Below are 22,821 nucleotides of genomic sequence, written 5' to 3'. Positions count from 1 at the left end.
TCTTCCTTCTTCCCGACGAAAGGGGGGGGTGTTCGGCGGCAGGAGGCCCATGGTCGGCGATGCCTCATAGTCGACAGCCCATGGCAGTGCCGACAGTGCACCACGCCTGACGACGGCTAGTCGAATGGAAGATGAACAACAGTGAAACAGGGGAGGTTTGTTCAGTCAATCCGGCGACTCATAGGCCCGTTTCAAGATGAGACGGTGGCCCAAAAACCAAAAAAAGGAAGAGAGATAACTCAGCTTGCCTCCGCGTGAGCTCCTCCAGCCGGATCGATGGCGAACACTCCAATCCCTCCCGCGGATGAACCCTCTAATGGAAGCTCTCAGGATTAGTGCTAAGGAAGAGGGAAAGAGATCCTTTTATAGGCAAGGATTGGATCAAATTAAGTAAACTATGATCTCCCTTTTCGATGGAATCGGGGGAGATCGGAGCAAGGGAACAAGAAGACTCCGATCGGGAGTCTCTCTCCCCTGCTTCATGGGCCGAGCACGGATGGTGGCCTAGAGGCCGAGCCAGGCCCAGTAAGAAAAATATGGGCTCTTACCATTCCTTGGGTATTACATCATGTCAAGTAAATACGAAGGTTGCACAAATCCTACACGGACGGCATATGAATTGATTCCAAAATTATTATACGCAATTGTCTATATAAATAGGAAGCCTTACTGTGAACGCCGTGCTCAGCCTCGAGCCGAATTGTCACAATCAATCTAAGCACTCCTGACCGTCCAATGGGACTCTGATGTCTTCCACTTCTAGAATTGGGTCCACCACAGCAGCCAATCCAGGACCAATGGCCACATCCACCTCTCCCGTGTCTCAGCGCCGCGCGACGCCACGTGTCTCCTTCACCGCCGCTAATTCAAGATCAACACGAGAGGGACAACGCCCCCAAAAGAGGAATCCCCACATAGACGTGGACATGAGCTCACGAACAGAATCGTAGTTTCTACATCACTCCCAAGAACAGAATCGTAGTTTCTACGTCACCCTTTCTCCGCGGAGGGAGAGAAGAGAAAAACGAGCCAAAAACGAGGCTTTCCAATTCCTAAGGTCTCTAACCCTAATTCCTATCCATTCCCCCCAATTTTAGCATCTCCGTTCCCTCAGTTCTTCGATTTTATCCGTAAATCGTCAAATTCTTTGAATATTATTGCATTTCTCCAACTTTTTGGAGGAAGAAACTCGATTATCTTTTTTGCATAAAGATTCTATTTTTTCCATTTTTTTACCTTTATATGTTCCCAAGATCCGTCCGGGATCGACGACGGCGGCGGCGCCAGAGGCGGTGCTGCTGACGTCGGGGGTCAGCGGGCGGGTGAACGCCGTCCTCTCCCTCCGCGTCCTCCGGCGCCTCCTATTCCTCCTCCCCGCTTTCCTCCTCTTCATCCTCCGGTGGCAGCCGAGGTCGCCGCCATGCCTGGGCCCTGCGGCAGGGGCTCACCGACGGGAGGAAAGTAGGAAGGGCGGGGCGGGAGCGGTGGTGGTAAGGGTGCCGGCAGCGATGGTGCCGCGGAGGCAGAGGGAGCAGGAGGCGGCGGCGAGGCGCGCGGCCGCGGTCCGGGGGGTGGTGGCGGCGAGGGAGGAGGGGAGGACAGAGAGAGAGAGGGATTTCTCATTGTTTGCTCTTCACCCAGTCGTGGACTCCTGTCACCGTCAAGACCAAGTATGCGGAACCGTTACCCCTGTTGTCCCTATTTTCATATTAATAATTTTAAAATCGTCTATTTTCTAGAGTTAAAAGTCCAACAAATTTGTGGATATTTTTCGTCATTATGGTCTTTCTTATGTTATGAATATTTGGTTGCTGAATGCTGTAGAAGAAACTATATACAACAGTGGCGGCTTGGCCAAGCACGTGTTTAGAAAGGCTAATGGGCTGCACACTAAGTGGCCTCTGGGGAGAGAGATGCCTAAAATGCTCCATGATTTATTGTTTTCTGATTTTCTGGGATGTAACACATACTGAAATTATAAGAATTATCCGTTTTAGCAAAAAAAAAAAAACTATATAAGGCAAGAAATTAAGATTTTTTAAAATATTATTATTTATATTCTTCTACTATAATTTGGAAAATACACGACCATTGTCGATGCACTCCCCCGTGTCCAGTTTTTATAGCAAGAGATACAAGGGTGCATGTATTCGTATTCCAAAAGGGCATGCTTTATTGAATTTGTATTTTATATATTCTTGGGTTGGTATGGGTTTTTTCTCGTCATAGGACAGGCATAGTTATCTTTCTTTTTTCTTTTTTTTTTTTGTTGGTAAACTTCTAAATATTTAAAAGAAATACTTACAAGAGAGATATTGTGGGAAAACATTGGAAAAAAAAAAACTTGATCAGTTGGAAGGTTCTTTTTCCCTCCCTTTTTGGTGTAAGAATTGCAAACTGGATGGCTTTCTGTGATGTGGTAAGCTCACCTATGGTTTACTTCCCCATGCTGGCTTCTATCTTTTCTCCTCGGAAGGTTTGTGCTCCAATGTAGATGAGATTGCCAAAGAATTCTTTCAATCTGTTGCGTTATCTCTTATTTTGAAAAGGATGTGTTACCTCAGTGCCATTTTGTTGCAGATCGGTTTTTGCATGCATGTGTGTAGCTTTAGCAGGGAATAAAACGCTAGGCAAGATTTTTTTCTTGGGGTTAATTTTCAACTTGCAACATCTAAGAACTAACTGAGCAGGTGACTTACTTAAAATGTTTGATTTCAACCCTTTTTGTCACAAGAATGTTTTTTTTTTTCTGCATATTATATGCATCTGGCTTCCAAGTTCTTCTTGTAGTTGCAACTTAGATTATTCTAGAATATCATATGTTGTTAGTTTGGAAGAGAATGCCTGGAGATACTTTTCTTTGATTTATTTTTTTTCTCATTATCTGGTATTTAGATCACTACTTTATTGCTGAATGATTTTTGATGTATTCTTCTCCGTAGAACAAATTGTAAGCTTCTAAGAGCACCTAGATAATAGATTGTTGCCTTACTAAGATTTATGAATGATGTCTTTGTGCTTCTTGATCTGCAGGGTTCCTTTTTATTTATACCTTACCTGATTTTGGCCAGGTCCGATAGTGTGCCTGTAAATTCACATGGGCATCCCAATTAAAGTGTAGTGAGATATTCTGTAATCAGATAGAGCTTAATTCTTCAGTCCTTTTCATCAAAGGCATCTATTGAATACTATGTAAATATTATACAGGGGCCTGCTTGTTCTTATGCATGATCTGAACGAACAATGGTATGTTAATTTGTGCTTCTATTGAAGCTTGATTTCTTACTTAAGATGCTAATTTAGAAATATAACTGCTGCTTATAGTTCCCATGTTATTTTCAACAGTGGCAGATATGATCATTTTGCAAAGAAGCTGAATGATGATGGTCTTAAAGTGTATGCCATGGATTGGATTGGTGAGTACTTGTACTGTCTTTAATGATTAGCAAGTCAGTTCATCTAAAGTTCATTTTTTGGAGGTTGCATACTTCTATAATTGTACATATCAGTGTTAATTGAGAATATATAGCAGCTGCGTATTCATCACATTTCACTCGTTGGTAGCATGTGATATTGGATATCCTTACTTTATTTTGCAGACAAGTTGGAGACAGAACCACAACTAGAATTTTAATATTCTGATAGCTATTATGACAGGTGTAATCATTGACTAAGAAAACTGATTTGTTGATGAACATATGTCTATCTTCTGCTTATCTATTTAAAGAATCTTACCTTTGTTGTAGAAAGTGAATTTGAATGCTTGAACAAGGCTTGAACAAGCAAAATTGCTTCTTGAGGGAATCGGAATGGATTTTTGGGTACTTCCGTTGGTAACATAACACCTATAAATGAAAGTTTAAATGGAAAATTGGTTTAGTTGGGATGTAATTGAGCTAATTCTCAGCTTACTGTGACAATTTTCATCTTGTGGAATGATGGATCTAAAGATTCAACAGATATCCTGAGGTCCTCTAGGATTGCAAATTTGTGATGCTAGAATAATGAAGCGGCAAGAAATATAGTGGATCGAGAATGAACAGTGGGCTGTGTTCTTTCGTTTGTGGATTCCATATGTGACCTCCTATTAAAGTCTTTATAATGCCCTCTTGTTTTATCTAATGTTCTTTAGGTAGTTTGTTGCCTTGTTCATATTTGTTGGACTTAAATTTCTATTTGATTAAACATAAATTGTTTATTCTAAGAGATTGCATTATATGTGTATATGGTTTTGTATATATTATATGGTTAATAATACTTAAAATATTTGATATTCTATCTTTTGCGGTCATAGCAGTACTAGATTACTAGATCCCATCAAAACTCCACAATTAAGAGCTTGTTTGGATGATTGGGCTGAAAATCCTATTGGATTCGTGGATTGGGCTTGTAAAACTAACAAAATCATAGGATTACAGGCCGGGCTAGGCCTATATTCATAAGTTTCCAAGAATAGCTTTGGAGTGGGCCAGCCCGAATCCTATAGGAAGGGAAAAAAAGACCTTAGAGGCTAGGCCTATATCCATATGTACCCAGGAATAGCTTTGTAATGGGCCGGCCCGAATCCTATAAGAAGAAAAAACAACACCTCGCTCCAAAGCTATTCCTGGGTACTTATAAATATAGGCCTAGCCCAATCCCATGATTTTGCGAATTATACTGACCCAATCCACGAATCCAATATAGTTTTCAGCCAATCATCCAAACAAGCCCTAAGTGTGCTTAGGTAAGAGTAGTACTAGGATTATCGGTGCACTATGATATCATACGGTTATACACCTTCTGTTTCTCTTAATGTATTAAAAATATGACCAAAGGGACAATATTAATAACAATCAGCCTTGGAGACCTCTTTGATGATGTTAAAGTAGAAAGAAACTTAATCATCACCTACAAAGCACACAAGAAAAATACTTTTATAAAGAAGTTATGTGTTAAGTCTAATTTACATTGTTGTCCCTTTGCCTACTAGCTTAAGTTTTTGAATTTGATCAGTTAGGTAGCATGGTATTAGAGCTCAGGTTTGTTGAAGGTCATGAGTTTGAATCCCCGACACATTGTTATCTATTATCTTGATTCTAGTATGCCTTGACTTAGTTATCCCTACGCATGTGTGGCTCAAGCCACATGTGAGGTTGATGTTAAGTCTGATAGACATTGTTGACCTTTTCCAGTTAGATTAAGCTTGTGGAATTAACATTATGCAAGAAACATGTGGCAAAAACCTATGTGTAAAAAAAAAATCTTGATAGGACAGGACAAAATGGGGCATGGAGACCAAACAAGAGAAAAGGGATATCATGCAAGAAAATCAGAAAAATGCTTCAGACTGAGGGACCTGAAGAGGCCAGAGAGAGGTCCAAGGGGGAGAATAATGATTCATTTGGGTCTGATGAAAGTGTTCAAATAATTACTGAAAACAGTGCTTCTAGCTGCCACTATGAGCGTGGAATGCTTTCATAGTGGCTCAGGACACGGCTACAAGGTTTGTAGAATCTTCAACTGGCAAAAATCTTCTTATAGTTGTTTCTATTCCCAAGCATCACTGGACAGTGATAATGCGAACCCAGTAACTGGTTAAGCATATCACATCGCAAATATTGATGACTGCAAACTCTTAGTTCTATGTTGTTTTGGTGATTAGACAGTGAGCATGAGTTCATCATCTGTGAAACACAGCATAGCCACATATTATGAAACAAAAATCAACTGGTGATTTTCTACTGTCAGCTGGATGCCTGTGTTGGCAAAATGTAACTATGATGAGATGGATCCATCTGCAAGACCAACATTAAATGGCATGACTGGATGACTTGATATAAAATGGAGTTAGATTAGTGATGAGCAGATGTTTCAAGGCACATTTGGCAAAGTTGTAGCAAGCAGTTTAGGAGGATAATTTCCATCTGTGATGGGATGAAACTTGGGGAGCAAGTGAGCAAGCTTGAAAGGGTTGCAATCATTCAGTGAAACCCACTTAAGAGGCATCAGTTCTACATACGCAATCACAATAGGTTGTTGCTCCCACAGGTATTTTATGAAAACAATACACATTCAAGATTGTGTAATTAGAAAATTACAAGAACACAAACCAGATATTATGAGTAGCATAAGTTGAGCATTTTGATGTTTCTTCTGGGTTGACGTGCCTTAATCTGCTAATTGCATATCTCATCTAATGCCTGTTCAGGTTATCAGATCAAAGAATGATTTTACTATTGATAATTTTGGTTAACTGATATCTACTTGGCATCAACCCTTTGCGAATTGGTCTCTAGTAAAGGCAAGAGGGCCTGCTAGAAAACTTGTGAGGCTATTTGATAGGATGGGTTGTAATCAGTTAGGCTTTATAGTCTAGTTAAAGGTTACATGAAACTTGGGGGAAGTCCTCATTTTTGTGGTGCCATAGGTGGATCCTCTAGTGTCTTAAATGAATGTTAACTGAAGATTGTAGGTATGAAATGTAATGAATATTGCGAAAAGAATGTTACATAGCATGCTTGCTTTTATGTTAACTGTGCATTTTTTGCCCATTGGTCAGGGAACTGTAACAGTACCATGTTTGAAACTAAATTTCTTTGGAAAAGGGTTTAGATTTATTCCCCAAAAAACCATGCATGAATTCTATATTTAGCTACAGATTTTGTAAGTTTGGATTTATTCTACCAATAGATCATAATTGCTTTTGTGGTTTGCACATCAGTATATAAAACTGCTTCTTGGCTATAGCGTTAACTCTAGGTATGCCAGTTTTTAAACTGAAATGTACTTATGACAATGAAGGCTAGTGAAAGTCAAACCATGCCACAGAACAAGCATATATACCTGCTTTGCTAATATTGTACTTGTATCTATTTGACAAAACTTGTTCAGTTTGGTGGTTGGAGAGTAACAGAGTGAATTATTGTTGAGAATACTGTTCATTGGTTTGAATGATTCTTGTTGTGTGAAGGCGATGTAAAAGGTGTATTTGGTTTAACCTGTGTAAGGTTGGAGAGAAGTTTAGTTAGAGTTAGCATTGATAACTGCCAATGTCTAGGAAGATTATGTGACTGAACCTTATAGAAGGGTAGGCATTAGTAGTTTAATTTATTTTTTGTATTATTTTTCCAAAGAAAAGATAGATTTTTTTAGATTGTACGATACATGAATTTTGGGATAGGCTGCTCATATGAGGCAACAGTAAAGTTTCAGCTCATTGGAGAATGTCAGAAATCAATGGAAATCATTTGTTGTGTGAAAACAATTTTAATGTGCAATTCTTTATTTTTTTAATGTTCTTATACCTTATTCATGCTTTTACTGATTGATGAATTTTTCAGGTCTCTTTTTAATTTAATACACTGGATATATCTTCTGGGCAACTGTGTCTTATCAAAATTTTTAGCTTTTTGAAACTCAAAACCTGACTTGGATCTGATGTGTTCCAGGGTCTGGGATGACTTGGTACTCTTCCTTGTGAGATATATATTGATTAACTTTAAGGATTTTTCGATTCGGTTTTTCAGGTTTCTGATGAAACATAACACCCTAAGACTTGGCTCAAGATTGGCTATAATCTTGATTGAGGCAAGTCAAGCCAGCTAGTTTAAGTACTCAATTAAGTTTTTTAACACTGCTAACTTTTAAATAACTGGACTCTTGTTCACTTCTCATGTCTTTTAGACTAGAAGAGCAAAATATATGTACATGCATTTACTAGTTGTTCATGCCCCTTATATCCATGCTTTTTCTTTGGACATTCAACAGGTGGTCTATGATAATGATTATTCCTTGAAAATATATTTTATAGGCTTTGCATTTACATTGAAGTTTTTTCCTCTTTCATGAATATTTGAAGGCATTACTTGACCCAAAGATTGAAGCCTGTGTTGGAGATGTGGTATTGACATCACCAGCTATACCTGTTCAGCCCTCTCACCCAGTTGTCTCAGTGAGGATATGGCCTTTTCTTTGCTGTTTTAACACATTTAAGAAAGAAAATTGCAGTGTTCAAAGAATACATTACTTTGCACTTTGCATAAGTGGCATCAGGATCCAGGATGGGTATTTGTGTGTTGCATAGTAACAGATGGTTTCTTTGGTGCCAGAAAGCTGTAACCTAATGTTAGTGGAACCCTATTAGGCTATTACCTATGCTATATGGGCATCATACCATTGTATGATGAAGTTCTGGATGCAATTGTCCTCTTTAACGATGCTAATTTCAGCATCATTTGATTTTTCACTGATTTCTGTGATACAACGATCTCCTCTTTCGAACAACTAGAAAATCTAGTTTTAGGATACTCATTCTTGATATAGTGAAAATGCAATGATTTTTGGCTTTCTTAATCTTGTCATTATTAAACTAAACGTAATCAAGTGGATAAACTTTATTTATATCTATCTATAATACATTATAAAAAGGGAATTCTGAATTTGAGGAATATTTCCTTTTAATTTTATTAATCATTTTTCACCCCAAAATGCCCTCGACTGATACTTAAATACTACAAAATATTGACTGTGGGCACCTTCCCTCCTGTTTAAGATGGCAATGATTTTTTTTTCAGTAAAACCACAACAAAAATTTTACTTTCTGTTTGCTAAAAATTTTCACCTATAACTTTTATTCTCTTCTCCAATCAAATGTGAAATTGGGTTTGGATAATTCCAATCAAGAAGGTGATTGGGAAATTTCAAATCTATTTAAGATTCTAGGAGAGCTTTCCTGTTTAATATGTAGTCTTCAGAAAAAGGTATTGATATAACAATGGAAGCAATGATGCACATAGTCAATACTTTTGGTATTTTAGACTTAACAGTTAAGGACATTTTGTGAAGAAAAATGTGACAAATATAATAATAATAGAATAGTCCTATGTTTTGAAAACTGCTTTTGATTTTAAGGAATATTCCCTTCTGATTTTGTATCACTTTTTCTCCCAAAATGCTGTCCATTTCACACTAGAATACCTAAATTATATTGACCTTGGGTGCCTCTCCCTGATGTGAAAAGGCTTCTTTTCTAACAATCCTCATCAAGAAATTTACTTTCTTTATTTTCAACAATCTCACTTATAACTTTTCTTTTTTTTATTAAATTTAAAATTGAATTGAACAATCTTAAAGTCTAAGACTATTTATGATTCTAGGAGATCTTTGTTGTTTACGATTATTTTTCTTAAAAAAATTAATTTAGAGTTACCAATCTTGATTGCAAGTTGAGATGTGCAACTAAATAATCCAAGTTGAAACACCTGCTGATGATCTGAAAGACACTGTTTAACAGCTATAGTCTGCATAATCAAAACCTATCCAAAGAGAATATCAATTTTGGGACGCTATCATTTATGCAAAAACCTGTGGACGAGTTTTTAAGACCAATTACAGAATCTTCAGAATTTTATGGTCAGCCATTGTGATGTAGCGTCTTGCTTAGAATTATTTCGAGAATATGATTAGGTTATATGTTCAGTTGGCAACAAAAGCAAATAAGCAATCTGATGTGCTTTTCCGGTTGATGAGAGATGATTTAGCATTATAAGCCTAGGTTGGAAAGGTTTGCTGCCTTTCTAAGGTCATATTGAACCACTAAATGTGTGAGACCCAGGAAAAAAAAAAAAGGGTTGACGGGCCGGCCCGAAAAGACCGGGCCCATCCCCCTTATTACGATCGTGCCCTAGGCACGATCGTGGAAGAAGGGAGTTGCAGGGGGGGCGGCGTGAGTTGGTTCGCCAGAGGAGACCGAGCGCCAGAGAGGGGACCGGGCGCCGAGATCCGGCCGGCCACGGAGGAAGTTTCCTTCGGTGAAGACCTCCCACAAATCGGGTGAAGAAGTTTGGGATCCGAGGGTTTTGGTCCGAGCTCGCTCAAGGTTCCCCCACCGATTTCTCGCTGGAAGGGTCGCCAGAACACCCCGTCGGACCGAGGTAAGCGTGGCTCCTTTCCTTGTACTTCATTTGCTAGGATTAGGGCCTTGTTGGTGGGGATTTGGCCGGTGAGATCATCGGAGAAGGGTCCGAAACAGGGTACCTCTGTTTCGGCTCCTCTCTTCCGGATTCCGCCACCGCCGGCCGCCGGGTTGGCCGGGATTCATGGCAGATGGGGTGGATCGGGTTTGTGTGGAGATTGGTGATGGATTTCTAGGGTTTGTTGGGAATGGGGATTGGTGGACCAAGGGCTTCCCTCGTGGTTCCACCTTCTTCTCTCCCTCTCGCGTCGGTTGGCCACCGGCGGCGACGACGGCGGGGGGGGAGGCCACTGGGGTTGCTGTCGGGTGGGGGCCGATCCACTGTTATGATGGTTTCGGTGGATGATTGGAGGAGGGGAAGAGTGGTCTTCGGCTGATGATGGAGGAGGGGGGGGACCCCTTTGCTGGTTCTTGGGAGGAAGAAGAAGAAAAGAAGATCTCTTCTTCTCCCTTTCTCTTGGCCGGCCACCATCGCCGGCAACTGAAAAAGTGGCGGCAGGCGATGGTTCGGCCAGTAGTGGCCGAGATGCCGTCGGGTGGGGGGCCGAGCCACCATCTCGGTGGTTTTTCTGTTGATGATGGAGGAGGGGGAAGGGAGGAAAAAGGGATTCTTTGCCGGTTCTTGGGAGGAAGAAGAAGAAGAGATCTCTTTCCCTTGGCCGGTCACCATCGCCGGCGACTGCAACAGCGGCGGCCGGCGATGGTTCGGCCAGTAGTGTTGTCGGGTTGGGGAAGAAGAGGGCACAGCCACCATGGCTGTTGCCCTTGGATCAAAAAGATTTAAGGGAGAGAGATGTATTCCCAACCATGAAGAGAGAGGAATCATCCCTTTCTCTTGGTCTCTTCACCGGGACCGACCATCGTCGCCGGCGTGGCTGCGGCCACGGCTGGCGACGACATAGGCCGGTAGTACAAGGTGGGAGTCGGGCCACCCGGACTGCCCTAGATCTGGAGGGATAGAGATGTTTGGGGACCTGGTGATGGACCTCATAGTGGATGTGAATTATGGTTTAGAATATTTAAATATTAAATAATTTAGTTTGTGATTTATAATTGATGTTGTAGGGGAAGAGTCAGCGGTGCCAGGAGATTTTGATCAGGGGACTCAGCACCCCAGCGCGTAGGTTGTGATTCGGATCCATGATTGAGTTAGTCTACATTTTCTGTAAGAATCCCTACATGTGAACACCTCTATGCATATATTTGATTTATCGTTGGATTTATTTTATAATTATGTTGTTATTGTTTTATGAGCTGATATGATACCTATGAGGCGTGCATTTTGTTTATTATGAAAATATTGAAATAAATTCATTTGGGAAGAAATAGCATATTTTTTGAGAATTTATGAAAATATGTAATGTGATGGAAATGTGATTAAACATGTAAAACTAGACATGTAAAATGGGTTGGACTAATCTTGTCATGAGATAGCCTCTACGAGCTTATGTGTAGGATAGCTGCCACGAGCTGATGCGTGGGATAGCCTCTACGAGCTTATGCGTAGGATAGCCTCCACGGGCTTACGCGTGGGATAGCTGCCACGAGCTTATGCGTGGAATTTGTGCAGTCTTGGACTGGGACATGATCTTGGTTAGTCCAAAGCCAGAAGTGATAAATTTTTAAAACTTGAGAATCAGAGTAATACGTGAATGGATCACATAATGTGAAAAAGGATTTATGTATATGAAATGGTTATATATACTTGTTGTTTGTTGAGCCTTTGAAATGATGAAATGACATTTATTTGATGCTTTGATTATTTTATTATTTTTACTGTGTGTGGCTGTTGGGATTTTTACTGGGCTGGAAAAGCTCATACCATACTTACTTTCTTTTTCAGAGGCACTGGATTCGTAGAATCTGTCGGATGGGACAAGAAGTGAGATCGATCTGGAGTCAGACTACCAGATAGTTAGAAGTAACTTATCTTTTATTAATGGACATTTGAAATTATGTAATAAATCAGTACATTTTAGTTGGATTTGATTGAATTACATTAATCTTTGATTTTGTCATTTTTATGAATATTGTACCTTGTTAGGCCTTACATGATCTCTAGGGTTTTACTTTAGAGATTATGTGGCCGTGTCACGTGGTCGATCCGAGTGATGGGTTTGGGGCATGACAAAATGATAATTGATAACTTTAGTTTTCATAGCTTAATGCTGCTCAGGTCTGCCTTTATATGTTTAGTTCTTTATTTTCAGCTTAATTTACTATATCATTTGTCTTAAGCAGTTAAACTACCTGCAAATGAGTAGTTAGCAGTGGTGCTGTAAAGGGCATTGGAGATTAAACATTTCTTTGTTCAAAAACCATGGCCCAGCAAGCAAGGACATAGAAGCAACCAACTATCCGTGTCACATCAATCTGGTGGCAAGCAAGAGAAGACATGCATTGAGAAGTTTGTGAATAATTCAGCCCACAGATTGAACTTATTAAGCTACAATTTTTATTCTCTGTCATTTCAGCAAGGTACAGTTTTCAAATAATTTTCCCCGAGTTGCTTAACTGTGACTAGGTTCATGTTTTTGTTTGTAGTTTGAGACTTCTATTATATCATTACCATGGCATGGTTAGATCCAATAATAACGTCAATTACACCCGGACTACTTAAAATTAATGCAAATTTGACGGAAGGCATCATATCCAGAAAGAAAATAATTTTCAAAATATGTTGAAAAATAATGCAAATCACTTAGGATGGTTTATGCTGTTTCTCAGGGGGTATTGGTGCTGATTTATATTTTGCATATAATTTCAAACAATGATAGGCCATTTTAAATTGTTAAGATCAACATACTAGAATCTAGTCTTGTAATGATTCCTCCATGCTAGGTTGGGTTTTGGATAAGTTTGTTTGCAGGCTGTATTTAATTTGGTATAAGAGATAAAGTTGTTATTCTGGTACAAGAAAATCTGGAACATGGAGCAAGAGAACATAATGGACAAGCCTTCAATTCTTATTTCTTCTTGAACTTGACTGTGTTTGATTCCCTATTTATAGGCCTCATAAGAAGATTTACATGATCTATTTCACAAAATCTTGGAATAATTAATTGAAACTTATGTTTAGGACATAGCCCTACATTTTCATGATAAATTATAAGATCTTGTTAACTATTTTGTGGGTCGTAATATGTGCATGGAACGAAGTTTTCTTCACATAACTCAGGTGAGGATTTCACTTGACATATAAAGAGGCACAGAGGTGAACGCCCAATCTCAACACTGTGCCATGGGCTATCTTAAATTGTTTTGTACTTTCTTTTTTTTCATGAACAAAATTTCTTTGTACTTTTCTTTTATTTAAATTGGTTAATATTCACTTTTTCTCTTTCATCTAAATTAATTAATATAGTTCCATTGAATATTTTTCCATCATGGCCTTCTTATAAATAATGTTGATGACGATCATAAAGAAAATGAATTGAATTGTGTGATTGTGTGACCCGAAACAGATGGGAAGTTTTGTCAACTATTGTGTGATTAAGAATCTCATTCAATTGTCTCTCAAATGTAGTTGCCAAGGGAACAATTGACCCATGATGTGATATCCAAAGTTTAATATCCTTCTCTTTTGAATGTTAGCTAACAACCCTACGTTTAGTGGCCTCTTTTTTAAGTTCAGAGCCCCTCTTTATCATAATTTACATGAAATCATTTAAAATTATATGAACTCAAGAGCCTAAATTTATAAATTATAACCTTCAATAAAGAATCATCAGTTAATAAAATAATCACAAGTGGCCTACCTTGTGACCTATAAAATTATCAATTATTACGTCCGGCATTGTCACTCCATGTTGTGGGGTTCAACCAACTTTATCTCTGTCCTATCTGCTAGTAGTAATAAGGGAGGTGCTTGAAAGCGAAGCACTAAATTTAGTGTTTGAGCCACACTGAAAAACTATACTAAAGTTCACCAAGCTTTGGTTATTGCATGGCATGTCTTGTTCTCAAACAATTATTTTATCTATTGATGAAGATGAGTAATTTTGGCAGGCCAATAGATACAATCCTAATGAATAACAGCATCAGCATGTACTACTGCCATTGCCACGTACTACATATTAGACCACCTATGGTGCAATAATTCTGACTTCTGGTGTTCAATATGCATTTCATGCCACAAGAATAATAGTAACATGTTAAGTTAATGAAATTTGTAAGATTTGCTCAAACCTCGCATTTCATCATCATTTTCATTCATTTCTTATAACAATTGTGGTTATTAGTTACATTGTAATTAGTATTTTTCATTTCGCATCATAAATTCAGATGAACGCGATATACCAAGACAACAGACTCTGTTAGCTATATATACTGAGTATTACAGAAGGGAATCAGTTGCCAGGCTCCTACCACTGAACAGAGTAGTGCAAATCCAATACACACTTCTCTCGTGGTGCAAACCCAATACCTAATCTGGTCATTGTTTACTGGCCTTTCCAAGATTCTTACATGCCATATGCTTGAAAGATGATAAGAAGCCAAAAGCAAGTTAGTTATGTTTTGTTATTATAGAAAACTACAACTTATGAAATGCATGGATTATTTTTTTCATCTCCTTCACATCACAGCTCAATGAATGCTTCCCCAGTTGTGTTGGCTCAGAGTTTTAAAAAACTTATCAGGCAGCTCAAAAAAAATTCCAACTTGTCCTATAAATGAATTTCCTTAGTGTCTTCTTCTCTCTCTCTTTTTTTATGTATTTATAGCTGGGAGGGTCAATATCCCTTGAACAGTTTGAATGCGTAAGGTTACACTCTGACTTCTCTAACTCTAACAACGCATTGTCCTGCCTATCTAGTTATAAGAGAAGATTAGATTACAGGTGATCATTTTAGATCATGAGAAGTGCCGACAATCTCCCTAGTCCCAAGTAAATGTTGATTAGATGGCTTGATCAAAACTGGCTGATCGATCTGTTATATTATAATTGGTAACACAAGAAACGGAGGAGTGATTTCACCTGATAAGAAGAGCCCAATGAGTGATGATTATTACATCAAAATAGTTTAAATCAGTATTCCATAGTGGGATTCAATAAAATAGAGCATGCCAAAGCAGTTTCAACCACGAATTAAGTACCTCGATTTTGACAGGTGCTCAAATAGTGTTGAATGTTCATTTCTCTTTTGACTGAATGGGAAACAATTGCCATCCGGATTGTCTTATTGATGGGAGAAGTTATGTTGGATGTTCGTTTCATAAGCCATTTCACTCCAAATTAAGAGCATTTTTTTTCTATATATCAGAAAGCTTTGTATATAACCTGATTTGGATAGAATGTGAACTATAAATGCATTAGTTAAAAAGGAGCACCTCAGCGCTCCGTATGATTTCCACGAATTGATGGAACCGCATACGATGTCTCAATTCCTTAGAAGGTACAGTATGAAACTTTAATCCTTAAAATACTCAGTTTTGGTGTATTTTGCCTCTGAAAAATGAACTCTCTTCCCTTTTTTTGGAGGAAATACAAAATGTATTACTATAAAATGAACTATCATGTAATAAAATTTATTACCCAATGGTTAGCAGTTTCTAGTGGGATTGGATCAGAGCCTTTATCCACATTGTCACTAACAACTTGTTATTAAACTAAAACTTAAAGAACACTCTTACTTATGCATAAAATAAATAGAGAGGATCCATTATCAGTCCTTTTTTTAGGAATATTCAATTATTAGATGTTTGAACTCAAAAGAAGCAGCAGCATAGTCTTTTCTTAGCAACATTATTAGATCAGAAGGAAAGTTAATGAACAACTATTTTTATGAAAAAATTGAAGAACATGACCATATTGGCTCGAAGATCTGCAACTTGTTATTAAACTATAATGATGTAAGTGGAAAAATAATTAGGACAATCTACATAGTGCTTACTTTAATCTTGATTGAATAGATATTAAGATATCTAAAGGGTCATTTTCGATTAACATCTGGCTTCCATTCGTTCAAAAATCAAGTTTGCATGGATCGTGGAATAAAATAGAACATCGAATGGGAGCAGAGTCTGTAATAGAAATTCTTATATATGAAATAAGAAAACTTTGATTACGTAGCCTCCATTAGTTCTTCTGTATCATGTTCCCTTTGGAATCATAATATAGTCATATAGATCACCAAGCTATTTATATGCTCAAGTGATTGCACACAACAACATGATAGGCCCATCTCATTAGACACCAGCCATGTGTTTCCTCGTGACTTGATTGGATTGCTAATTTTATCACTAATATCGCAAACGAAAATGGACACTTATTATAGTTCATAAGATTGAGACTTTTGAAATATTGCTTCCACTAATTTCAGAAGTCATCACAAAGAAAATTACCATTTTCCGTTGAACTTATCGATTCTTCACAAAAATTCATGCTTCGCAGATAGTAAAAATTCTCAGTATAGAAATGCACAAACCTACAGAAGGTGAATGTTCAAGAAAATATCTAGGGAACATATCAGTTCACAACATTTTGTTCTTTCATTGCTACATCTCAAGTTTTCCTCCAAAAGGTGGCGAAAACAATAAAGAAGCACGACAATAATCCCTGATATATGATTATAAAACAAAAACTATAAATTATATGAAGATGATTGATGTTTGCTAGAGCAATTAGTTTAGAATAGGAAATGTATGGATAACAATTATTGCAGTTTCTAATTTAACTTTGGCTCGCAGAGCCAATGGTTTTATCTTATTGTCTGGTGGGCTATGACATGGTCTTGCGTCAAATGAGGAATACATGACCTTCTGAAAAGATATTTGAATGTCGATAATTTGTTCAGATATGCACCTGCTCTTCTTCATCCTCACCACAATATACACCATCTTTGTTATTTCAAATTATATTTTTGCAGTAATAGCTTCAAGCAGGAGAATTATGCTTGAATGTGTGGTCATGTGATTTTTTTCTAAGTCCTACAAAATTTTACTATGAAATGGTGAACTTGCTCTTCTGTTTGTTAAACTTAATGAGCGGATTTGAAAATTTCTAGGTTCCGGTTTGCTATAGTTTAAAGAACCGCAAGCCATAGGTTTTCCTTAATGAATCATGCAGCATTGGCTTCAATCTCCTTTCATGGTTTTCCATTTAAAAAGAAACTTGACAATGCCTGGAGCCCTATGGGGCCCACATGCACTCTTTTTTTATTGATGAATTACTGGGGTTCTGAAAAATTTGACCATCTTAGATTAAATCCTTCCTCTAAGCATTCAGGAGATCGATGTGTTGTGATGGGAGAAGACAAGATTAAGAAATAAGAACCAATGGACAGCATCATAGGTCCTTAAAGCCACCATAGTCACTTTGGGAGAAAAGTCAGACTTCAGGGAAAAAGAATGCCAGAAATTCCATTCTCAAGTAAGAAATGAGATAAAAGAAAAAAAAAAGAACTTTAACAAAAAAATAAATAAAAAATGCGGGAAATTCACTAGTTATGGAACACCCAAGGAATCGAAAAAAAGAAAAATAGAATTAAGAGCATGCCGTATTATTTGGCATAAAGCACACACCCATGCATAAGCAAGGGAAGGGTAACAACTAATAAAAGTGAGCAACAATATTGAATAGCAACTTATGAGTAAATCAATATAAACAACAAAGTCATTAAATATTGAACACTACACTTGTTCTAATTCTTCTTTTAAGAATAGCTTGAATTATCTCCGGTGCAATGAGATATTCATGAATAAATAGAGAATATTTATCTAAATTTGAGAGTTTAATATGGGGTACTGTAAGAGGTTAGCTACCTTCTTATTAGAAGTCACTAAAGTATGCTTCCATGAGGTTTCCATTTATTTGTAAAAAAAGGCAGAATTGAGAAAGAGGGGATTGTGTGAGTTCTGCAGGGGGGATGTTCTGGAGGACACTTGGAAATTCATATGATTCCATACTCTGTTTTTGTTTGAGAAAAAAATATGGTTCCGTACATTGAAAAAGGGAAAGTATATGGAGAAAGAAACAGATGAGAATGGAAATCCTAAATGAAACAAGCTCATTGACACACTGGCAATTCAGATTAAAGAAATCTTTTAAGTTCTTTAATAACCATAAGAGATGACGACAAAGTTGGAACTTGGAAGTATTGGACCGTGTCTGATCATCTTAGTTTTCCAAATGAATAATTTACAACCATTAATATAATCACATTGCACCTTGACCTTTTTGGAGTTATATGAGGGTTCTTATTGGATGGTATTAATATAGCGGTGAAACAGCGTTCTTCTAAAGATGCTGGAGCTAAAGATAAGGTCAAGAGGCAATTGGAATTCTTTTATCTTCTGACAGCAATATGCTTAACTTACATGTCTTCTTAAAAGGTAACTTTTGCTCTTCTAGAGAAGGTAGCTTCCAAGAAATTTGGACACAGTTGAGTCGGAGACATTCAACAATATCGGCTCAGAAGGGATCATGAAAAATCTGGTGTTGATGATGGCAACTATAGGTGAAGATAAATTTTGGTTGTCATATGAAAATATGTGAAAGGAAAAATATATACGTCAAGATTTTGGCTTAAATTGAAACTTATTGAATGGAAGATTTCTGACATATTAACAAAAAGAAAATGGTAACATAATTTTAGTAGAGAAATTTGTAATGAGAGATTTAGAAATGGAAAGAGAAAACCTCTTTTATGAGAATCATTCTCTCTGCACAGAATATGTCTTGCATGAATCACTGAAAAATTGGGGACTTATCCCTGTAAATCAGGTAGATATACCCCCTGATTAGTAGATCAAAATTTCAAGAGATGAAAACTATTCTTATACCTTGAAATCACTGATTAGTCCAAAATATCATGAGTGAACTTTAAAGATAAATATAATATATCTCTTCCTAGAAATTTACCATTATTCATAGCCGGCCATTAAATTTTGCATATTCTTAATAGCAACCATGCTAAGATTTACATCATCAGCATACATAACAGCTTATTGATAGAGAAATGCATTACCACTAAAAATAATCAAGAGAAGATAAGCTAAAGATATGACAGGTTTCTTTGATACTCTAGCCGGTGCTAAACCAAATTTACACTCTGGCAATTGCTGTATTTAGTGCTTCTCCCTTGCATCATAACAGGGCAAAAAAGGATCCAGCTAAAGTAGAATAATCGCTACAAGAATTATGAATGCATTGGCAAGAAATGCTGAATATTTTGCCTATTAATGGCCTAATGACACCCTTGTGAGTTTGGAGTCCAATGAACCATGACAAACATTATTTTTGATCCTTCGGCTGCAAGTAACCCATCTCTCACTTACATCAGAGTGCAGAGTAACCCACACCCTCTTGGCCTCCATAACAAGGAAAGACTCTGGGATCTTGGGTGCTTGTCCTTCCCTATAAGACTTATTTTCACTCTGAAAATATCTTCATTTCCAACCACTTGCAAGATTTTGACATGAATCATCTTCGGCGTCAGAAGAAGCGCTTCCCTTCTCTCTCCCAACTTGCCCAACATCCAATAACTTTTAGTGCTTGAAAGGCTCTGTATGGGGGTCCCACATGGCCCTCCTAAGAACGCCATCCCACCCCCTTTTTATCTATTTATTCCCTTCCTTCCCCCCATTTGTTCCCTTTGTTGTCTTCTCCTCCAACCCCAAAACCCACCACCACCACCACCACCACCACCACCACCCACCCCATCCAACAACCCATCCCAGCTACCACCATGCCTGAAAACCAAAAGCAAGGAGAAGTGAGCTTCTCTCTCTGTGTGTGTGTGTGTGTGTGTGTGTGTGTGTGTGTGTGGTTGTGTGGTTGTGTAAGAGCTAAATGTTGAAAAATATTCATATTGTTAGGTCATGTGGCCTAGATTGGTGGCCAACAAGCTGCTTCGAAGGCCGTTGTGCTGCAATTCCTTCGTCATGGACTTCCCGAGCACTGAGATGTTGCTTGAAGTGGCTGGTCTGGATGATCCCATCAGGCCAAAGAGATTGTCTAAAGATCAGACAGACACCCAAAAGTACAAGTGAAATCCAAAAATATTAATTTCATCATTTCTTTACCATCTGACCTTCCTTCACTAGCATTCAGCAGCAATGAGTCATATTAGCTTAGAATTTCTAATCAAAAAAAATATTAGCTTGGAATTATTCTAACATGGATGATTTTTCTCTTCTTTTGTGCTTAAGGCTCTTTGTTAGTACATGGAACGTCGGTGGTATCCCTCCAACCGATGATCTAAATTTGGAGGATTGGTTAGACACAAAGAATAGCTCTTATGACATCTATGTTCTTGGGTAATTTCATTGGTTTCCTCGGTCAAATTTAGCAAGCGCACATTTAGTATCAAGATGATCAAAAACATATATATATATATATATAGTCCTCATAATATAATGGTGGTTTTCCTCCATCACAGGTTCCAAGAAATTGTGCCGCTTAGTGCCAAAAACATACTCGGCCCAGAAAAGAGTAGAATCTCCATGAAGTGGAACTCACTCATCAGGGCGACATTGAACAACTCTCCCTCCAACGCACAAAGAGGCCAGGATTCCAAGCTAGGGGAGATGCAGAAGGTGTATCCAGTCAAGCAAGGCAGTTCTAAGGAAAGCATTGTGCAAGACTTCCGATGCATTGTAAGCAAGCAGATGGTAGGGATTCTAGTCTCCGTGTGGGTGAGAGGTGATCTCCGACGATATATTCGCCACCCTAGCGTCTCCTGTATTGGTTGTGGCATTATGGGCTGCCTAGGGAACAAGGTATGCGTCATGTTATCTCTTCGATCACTGGGTTTAGAATATTAATGATATTATTGTATGCATATTTAGAATCTTAGATCAGAATGATATAACAAGTTTTCATAGACTTTCAAAAGATTTAGGATCTGGAAATTTGTCTTTAAAACTTAGACTCGAATTTTTGCATGCAGGGTGCAGTGTCGGTAAGGTTTTTCCTGCGTGAAACGAGCTTCTGTTTCGTATGCTGTCATTTGGCTTCTGGAGGAAAAGAAGGGGATGAGGTGCACAGAAATTCAGATGCCATGGAGATATTATCTAGGACAAGCTTTCCTCGTGGCCCTTCTCTTGATTTGCCTCAAAAAATTCTAGATCATGAGTGAGTAGAGATTTGGTGTGGTTTTAGCTAATTTTCATCACCATTATACAAGCTAGGAGGTTTCTTCTTTTTTAAGAACTTTAACCTTCAAGGACTCTCTCTCTCTCTCTCTCTCTCTCTCTCTCTCTCTCTCTCTCTCTCTCTCTCTCTCTCTTTCTCTCTCTAGATATCTCGCATGTACATGCGATGCAGAGATTATTTATTGATTCAAATTACTCTTTGTGTGGGCTTTTTGCAATATCTTATTATAAGTACGTGAATAAATTAAGAAAACCAGATGGATCCCACGTCATTTAGGTGGACCAGATCAGCCCCAGATCATGAATGATCCAGAATGAATCGCAAAACTCTTGCTCAAGAGGATAGAATTATACCACTTGGACGTATATCCAAAGTGATAATAGTATCAGAAGCACCGAAACTATTTATAACATTAACGGCAACTACTTTATTATTCATTTGACAATGTTAATCACTTTAATTGCATGTATCTGGATTAATGACCTCTACAAGTTGCATACTTTAAGAAATTCGCAGAACTTTTTTCTTAGAGAGAAAAATGATCACCACCAAAACTTATTTATTTTATCACTCCATGCAGTCGAGTAATCTTGCTTGGAGACTTGAACTATAGAATCTCCTTGCCGGAGGCCAAAACACGAACCATAGTGGAGCAAAAGGAATGGAACATCCTGTTAGAGAAAGATCAGGTGGTAAACAACATCACACTGGAAACTCTATCCTTTTTTTGACAAACAAGTCTCTAAACTCCCAAAACATGCAGTTGAGAGTGGAGGTCTCGGAGGGTCGGGCACTTGAAGGCTGGCATGAGGGCGAGATCTCATTCTCTCCCACATATAAGTACTACCCAAACTCAGATACGTATTATGGGTGCATGCATGGCAAAAAAGGCGAGAAAAGACGAGCTCCAGCATGGTAATTAGTCACCAACTTTCCAAACCAATTACTTGTTATTGCCGACCTGCTGCTAATTACCAGGGATTAACATGGGGGATCCACAGGTGTGATCGGATTCTATGGCATGGGAAGGGTTTGAAGCAAAACTTATATGATCGATGCGAGTACAGACTATCTGATCACCGGCCTGTGCGAGCACTTTTCTCTGCAGAGGTTGGGGTCCCGACAAGCTGTAATAGCTCCTTAAGAAGCTTGTTCTTGTCGGATAGATTTGATCCAGTCACCAGCCACATCGAATTGTTCTCAAATGAAGACTCCAACACATCGAGCGGCCGGTGATTCACAATTGCATCACTATCTTCAGCCATTGACTCACCAACATATTTTGGAGTTCATGGTGAGGTTTGCTACCATATGAGTAACCCTTTCCTCATATGAGTAACCCTTTCCTCATCCTTCAAGGGAGCTTGGGAAGCTATTTTTAATGCACCTTTCTGGTCTCTTATCAGAGAGGAGACCTCAATCCAGTGTATCTTATTTTTTATGTCAAGGTTTTAAAATTTGTGGAGCAGAGATTATATAGAGTGCTAGTGATTGGCCTGTCTGAATTTTTACTCAAAATTAAACTGGGGGAGAGAGAGAGTGTGTGTTTTCGTCTCTTGGATGGCAAGTTTGCACCGCTTGCATGGATGCCAAAAAGAGATCTAGTCGGGTACGACAGTAGATTGCATGGATTTCAGAGTCTTGTTGATAATGCGCGTTTGATTGATTTGATCTGTGATTGATTGATTGATTTGAAGAGGACAAGTTGTCTGGCAGCGCAAGCTATGGAAACGTACTGTAAAGATTGGTTGATGGACTGGACTTGGCG

General features: G+C 38.4%; 2 protein-coding genes across 28 annotated transcripts; both read left to right on the top strand.

Annotated features, from left to right (window-relative positions):
• Positions 1-915: 915 nt before the first annotated feature.
• LOC103705811 lies at positions 916-15,804 on the top strand. Of its 27 annotated transcripts, XM_039134374.1 has the most exons (7): positions 916-1,057; positions 1,254-1,670; positions 3,034-3,071; positions 3,208-3,246; positions 3,346-3,416; positions 11,021-11,120; positions 11,799-12,121. In XM_039134374.1, the coding sequence occupies exons 2-6, from the start codon at positions 1,509-1,511 to the stop codon at positions 11,077-11,079; spliced, it is 369 nt and encodes a 122-aa protein (XP_038990302.1). In that variant the 5' UTR covers positions 916-1,057; positions 1,254-1,508; the 3' UTR covers positions 11,080-11,120; positions 11,799-12,121. The 27 variants fall into 27 exon arrangements, 4 of the variants coding, with proteins under 4 accessions (XP_038990302.1, XP_038990303.1, XP_038990304.1 ...); XR_005515200.1 differs by lacking the exon at positions 11,021-11,120 and adding an exon at positions 12,197-15,804 and having other exon boundaries at positions 916-1,670; positions 11,799-11,876; XR_005515201.1 differs by lacking the exon at positions 11,021-11,120 and adding an exon at positions 7,509-7,569 and having other exon boundaries at positions 916-1,670.
• Positions 15,805-18,437: 2,633 nt separating this feature from the next.
• Positions 18,438-22,608, top strand: LOC103705869 (type IV inositol polyphosphate 5-phosphatase 9). The gene is made up of 8 exons (XM_039134373.1): positions 18,438-19,671; positions 19,775-19,938; positions 20,108-20,215; positions 20,338-20,677; positions 20,848-21,032; positions 21,634-21,742; positions 21,817-21,968; positions 22,055-22,608. Exons 1-8 carry the CDS (start codon positions 19,645-19,647, stop codon positions 22,287-22,289), a joined length of 1,320 nt encoding a protein of 439 aa, XP_038990301.1. The 5' UTR covers positions 18,438-19,644; the 3' UTR covers positions 22,290-22,608.
• The last annotated feature ends 213 nt before the right edge of the window (positions 22,609-22,821 follow it).

The sequence above is a fragment of the Phoenix dactylifera genome, chromosome 15 (assembly GCF_009389715.1).
Source record: "Phoenix dactylifera cultivar Barhee BC4 chromosome 15, palm_55x_up_171113_PBpolish2nd_filt_p, whole genome shotgun sequence".
Taxonomy (NCBI): Eukaryota; Viridiplantae; Streptophyta; class Magnoliopsida; order Arecales; family Arecaceae; genus Phoenix; species Phoenix dactylifera.
This window is presented reverse-complemented; position numbering and strand designations above follow the sequence as displayed.